A 4,793-nucleotide genomic window follows, 5' to 3' on the forward strand; every position below is an offset into this window, starting at 1 on the left:
GCCTGTCCAGCCGTCGCTTCTGTGGGGCGAGAGAACCCAAATCTCCACTTGAGCCCCCCAGACAGGCCCAGCTGTCTGCATGGGGCACTGTCTTACACAGGAGAAAAGGCTCGGGGACCTGTTGGAGGGCTTGTGTGGAGTGGGGAGCATCTGAGACATCCTTCCCTGAAGGCACATAGGATGCCAACCAAAGCAAACCCTTGGCAGAGAGCAGTTATGCATGCCACGATTCAAAACCTGTGCTCCATGCAAATGATGGGGTAGGACCCTCACATGCAAAGTCCCATGGGCCAAGGCGGGTGCTGCAGTGACTGTCCCATGCAGGTCATAGTGTCCTGGTTTGACAGAGGCCCTCAGCCCAGGGTCTGTGTGGTTATCCCACGTAGCTACCCTCCCTCCCCGTGCTGGCACTCCCTGGGAATGCCAGCATCCAGCTGTGGGGTTCAGGCTGCCCTGCCACACTCTTCACTGCTCAGAAAACCTCCCTGACTGCATTCACGATGGCAGCCACCACCCAAAAGGGAGTCCTGGAGAACCAAGCAGGGGTGGTGGAAGGAGACAGATGGGGGGCTCTTGGGCGAGTATGGATGCCCACAAGGTGTGGGTAGGTTGGACTGAGGTTTGGTGGCAAACACCTTGTGTGAGTCAAATAAACAGTACACCTGGTTTCCCACCATCCTGTGCTCTGCTACAGCCCTGCCTGCATGGCTGCCCATGAACATGTCAGGGCCCTGAAGACACAGTCTTTAATGGCCCAGATCAGACTCACCTGGAGCCTCCACCCACACCCCTGCCCACAGCCCATTTAAGGGCCTTCAGCTACTGCTTAAATATTGCTGTGGGTAAGCTGGTTTCTGCCTCTCTCTCCAGGGTGGACTTTGGACCTCTGCTGTAGGTAGCTCAGCTCCTAGATGGACCCCTCAGATGGACATTGCAGCTTGTCTCTAGCCCTGGATGGACTTTAGAGCTGTGTTGTAGCCATGTCTCTGGCCCTGTCTCCTTTTGTGTCCCAGATGGACCCTGGAGCTGGTTCTTCACTTTGTGTGTCTGGGATTGCTGATGGATCCTGTTACCTGCCCCTTCATGTTCAGGCCCCAGGGGACTGTGCCTGTTGGTGAGGACACTGCCTGCCCTGGGGTCCCCCTCAGCTCTTGGCTGCCCTGCCCTGGAGCCAGCTCCTGCTGTATCCTGGAAGAAGGTGTGAGAGCAATGCTTGGCTGTGACCCCAAAGGAGATCTACAGGGAAGGACCACTTACAAACTCTGGGAAAACAGTGCAATGGAGGTATTCTGCAAAGCGGCGGTACTGCTGGGCAGGTCCCTTGTCGATCTGCAGCTCCTGCTTGTGTGGGGTGGGCAGCAGAAGAAAGCCATCAGACCTGACCTGCAGAAGCTGCCCAACACTAGCTAATCCATCTGTAACCTATCCCTGTGTTCCCAAAGACAGGCCAATGTCCCAGCCTCTGTGTTCTGTGCTAGCAGCCCAGTAGGACTGATGCTCTGGGCTACTCCTGTCTGCAAGCCAGGGAGCTCACTTAGGTGTTAACAAACCTCTCTCCTTGAGCAGGGGTCATACACCAGCTTGCCAAAGCACCCCTACCCCAGCAAGGTGGCCAAGGCTGCCCTGTGGCCGAAGGCAGCCTGCCCCAGCTTGATGTTGCCTGGTGCTTTGACACTTGGGTTTGGTACTCCAGTAGCTTCATGGAGTGTCTTGTATTTGTGTACAAAATCTCCCCTCCTGCCTCTGCATGGAGAGTGAGACTGGTGGGAAAGGAAAGCAGCTAGGGATGGTTTGGGTGGAGACCCTCCTCTGCTTTGAGAGGCTTTGCTCTAATGTTAATGCTGTGGGCTGCAGCCTCCTTCCTGCCTGGAGGCAGATTTTGACGCACAACCTCTAGACCCAGAGAAGGGAGCACAGAGCTCCCAGAGCCCCAGCCTGCTGCTGGTGCCAAGGGAAGCCTGGCCTCCTGCTCCTCCTGGGCTTGGCTTTGCTGCCCCTTGGAGCAGTTTCTGTTTGATTCTCATCAACCATGGCTGCCATCAGGGCACTAAGAGAGGCCCACCTCTGTCCTAAATCCTGTCTTTTTGCCTGTGGTCATGTTTAGGAGACCCTTCCTTTGTAGTCCTCCTTGCCACAGGAAGGACTGGAGATGGAAATATAAAAGGGGAAAAGGATTGACCCTTTGAGCAGAAGGCAGCAGCTCTGAGACCTGTGTGCTTTTCCTCAACCCTGCAGGGCCTCTTACACAAGCAGAGGTGGCTGTGATGATCTTGTATGCATCAAAATTTGCCTCTCCTGGTGGTGAGGGCACTGGTACAGACAGATGCACAAGACGGAACTGCCAGCCAGCATAAAGAGGCCAGGCTGTCTCTGCCCTATGAGAACATGTCTTCATCGGCTCCTCAGGATGCCTTTGAGAAGCTTTCAGAGGGAGAGCGACAGGGCATGTATGCAGCCCCACCTTCCCCCACCAGTAGCTCCTCTGAAGCTGCATCCAAGCCCCAGCAGGACTCCTTATTATCTAGGCTGCCCAGCCTATTTGCAGACACTTGATGTCCTGGCTGAAGCAAAGAAGCTGGCTTACAGAGATGCAGCTCACCGGAGGGCAGTGCCAGGCAGGGCCCCAGGAGCACTTGATGTCCCAAGGAACGGTCATACCCTGTCCCCCTAGCTGATGCCACATCTCACGGACATACAGATTGCCATCCTTCTGTTTTCTATTCTATTTCTATTTTACCTGCTCTTTGGGCTACAGGGAGTCTTTCTGTCCCCTTTTCTTCCTTCCCAATCCTATATGTGGAGCCCTTGCCAATATTTTCATTACAAGGTCTTGCCAGCCCTTGAATTGCTGCTTTCTGAACCCTCTGCCATTTCCTGAGACTTTCCTGATAATACAGTGTCTGGGGATTTCAAGTTCTGCCATTGCTCATACTTTCATTTCCCTCAGATGTCCCAGGGGATTTCCATGAGAAAATCACAGCAGCTGCTCAGCCCGGTCATTTTAGAAGGGAAGTTTGTTTCCCTGGTTTGGGAACACTTTTGTCTTATACCTGTTATGTAAGAATTCCCAGGCTGAACAACACTTAGCCTTCTCAGCTATTTAATGCCTTGAAATAATGATCAGTTTAAGGACCGATTATTCTCACATGACACCCAGCTCAGACTGTGTCAATGAAGCCTTGACTTTGTTTTAAGCTCTGCTGGACCTGAGCGATCCTTGATGTGCCCGTGGCACAACATCTTTAGCTCAGAGATGCAAGTCACTGAACATCCCCAACTGACACTGGTTTCCATAGGGCTTGAAAGTATTCTGCAACCCCAAGAAAAACAGGTCCCAAGGCCTGGATGGGCCCAACCCCCTGCAAGTTATCAGGGTTTTACCTCTAAATTGCCCAGGTAGGATGCCACATTCTCCTTCAGCACAGCCACGCTGGACACCACGCACTGGAACTTCTCCTCCAGGTCGTCGTACTCCCTGTCTTCTGTCTGCAAGGCAAGGGGCAGCTTATCCCCAGAACGGGCAGGCCAGGCAATGCCTTGGGTAGGGCTGATGCCCCTCACTGGGTGCTAATGTAAAAAGCAGCCAGGCACCTGCCTGAAGCTCACAGTGCTGGGCAGGGGAAGGGGAGACCCTGAGAGGCTTCAGGAATCTGAAAAGGGCCAAGATCTAGGATACTTGGGATGCATGCAGGAACAGGGCTTTCAGTGTGGCGCTGGGAAATACCAGGGTGTCTTTCCTTTTGCTGGGATGCCTGAGGATCCTGTGGGTCCTTTGGGGGCCAAAGCACTCCCCTGCAGCGCTCTGAGGCAGGGAGCGAGGTGTGTGCCTGCATCCCTCCTACACTGCTGGTCCTTGGGATTGGGGACCAGGAGCCAGCCTTAGGCTGCTCGAAAATGGGACTGTGGCTCATGTGACAGCACGCCGCTGGTGAGGCATCTCAGGAGGCAGTGGAAAGCCCCAGAAATGACCCAAGGAGAGGCAGTGGGTCCACAGGCAGTGGGGTGCGGGCTGCCCACCTTGGCCACGATGCCAGCCTCGTGCATGAAAAGCCGGCTCAGCCGCGTGGTCTTCTTGGCGATGGAGTGCGTGTTGAGGCGTGCGAAGCGGTCCCGCAGCGTCAGGTGCTCGGCCTTGTTGTATTTGGTTGCTGCCTCGGGTGGGGGCACACAAGGTGAGAGGAAAAAAGATCAGAAGAGAAAACTTCAGGGGACCATCCTCAGCAGCCTGAGTGGGCAAACAGCACCGAGGCCCCGGAGCTGATAAGTCATGATCAACAGGATAAGCACAACCCACATCAAAGAAGGGTAGCCCGGGGGAAAGTACTATGAAAACCAAAAAGAAGGGCAAGCTCCTGTTTGTGGGGAGCCTGATTTCTCCTATCCCAAGGGCACCACTATTCCTCCCCATTCCCCAGCTCCAAGGAATGCAGACAGACTGGTTTTGTGCTCAGTCCCCCCATGCCACCCTGCTCCTGCAGCCTTCAGGTCTTGCCCAGAGTGGCATTTGCAGGACCAGAGCAGTGCCGGGAGCTGCCTGCACAAGCCTGTGTCTCCACCGGGCAGGATGGGTGGAGGGCGGGAGAGCTTTGAACTGATTTAAGTGGGAATTAGTGCAACACCAAGGGGAGACCACTGGAGTTGGGATGGGGCTTCCCAGACGCCGTGCCCCCTGCCTGCGCCGTGCTCCCTGCCCGCTCACCTACTTCTCTGCGCCGTTTGTACTCGTTGATGTTGGCGTTGACCTGGGCCATGGTGCGGACGGCTGCCTGCAGGGCTGGGTAGGCGCTGGCGCT

At 55.2% G+C, this 4,793-nt stretch overlaps 1 protein-coding gene across 1 annotated transcript in view; it reads right to left on the reverse strand.

The window, feature by feature from the left end:
- Positions 1–4,793, reverse strand: part of ARHGEF37 (Rho guanine nucleotide exchange factor (GEF) 37) — a 10,298-nt gene that overhangs the window by 3,148 nt on the left and 2,357 nt on the right. Inside the window, 4 exon segments of the mRNA XM_009575738.1 lie at positions 1,258–1,383; positions 3,382–3,486; positions 4,018–4,148; positions 4,700–4,793. The exon segment at positions 4,700–4,793 is cut by the window's right edge and continues 18 nt beyond it. Coding sequence (XP_009574033.1) covers positions 1,258–1,383; positions 3,382–3,486; positions 4,018–4,148; positions 4,700–4,793 — 456 coding nt within the window.

Source organism: Fulmarus glacialis, unplaced genomic scaffold (genome assembly GCF_000690835.1).
Source record: "Fulmarus glacialis isolate BGI_N327 unplaced genomic scaffold, ASM69083v1 scaffold22274, whole genome shotgun sequence".
In the NCBI taxonomy this organism is placed as follows: Eukaryota; Metazoa; Chordata; class Aves; order Procellariiformes; family Procellariidae; genus Fulmarus; species Fulmarus glacialis.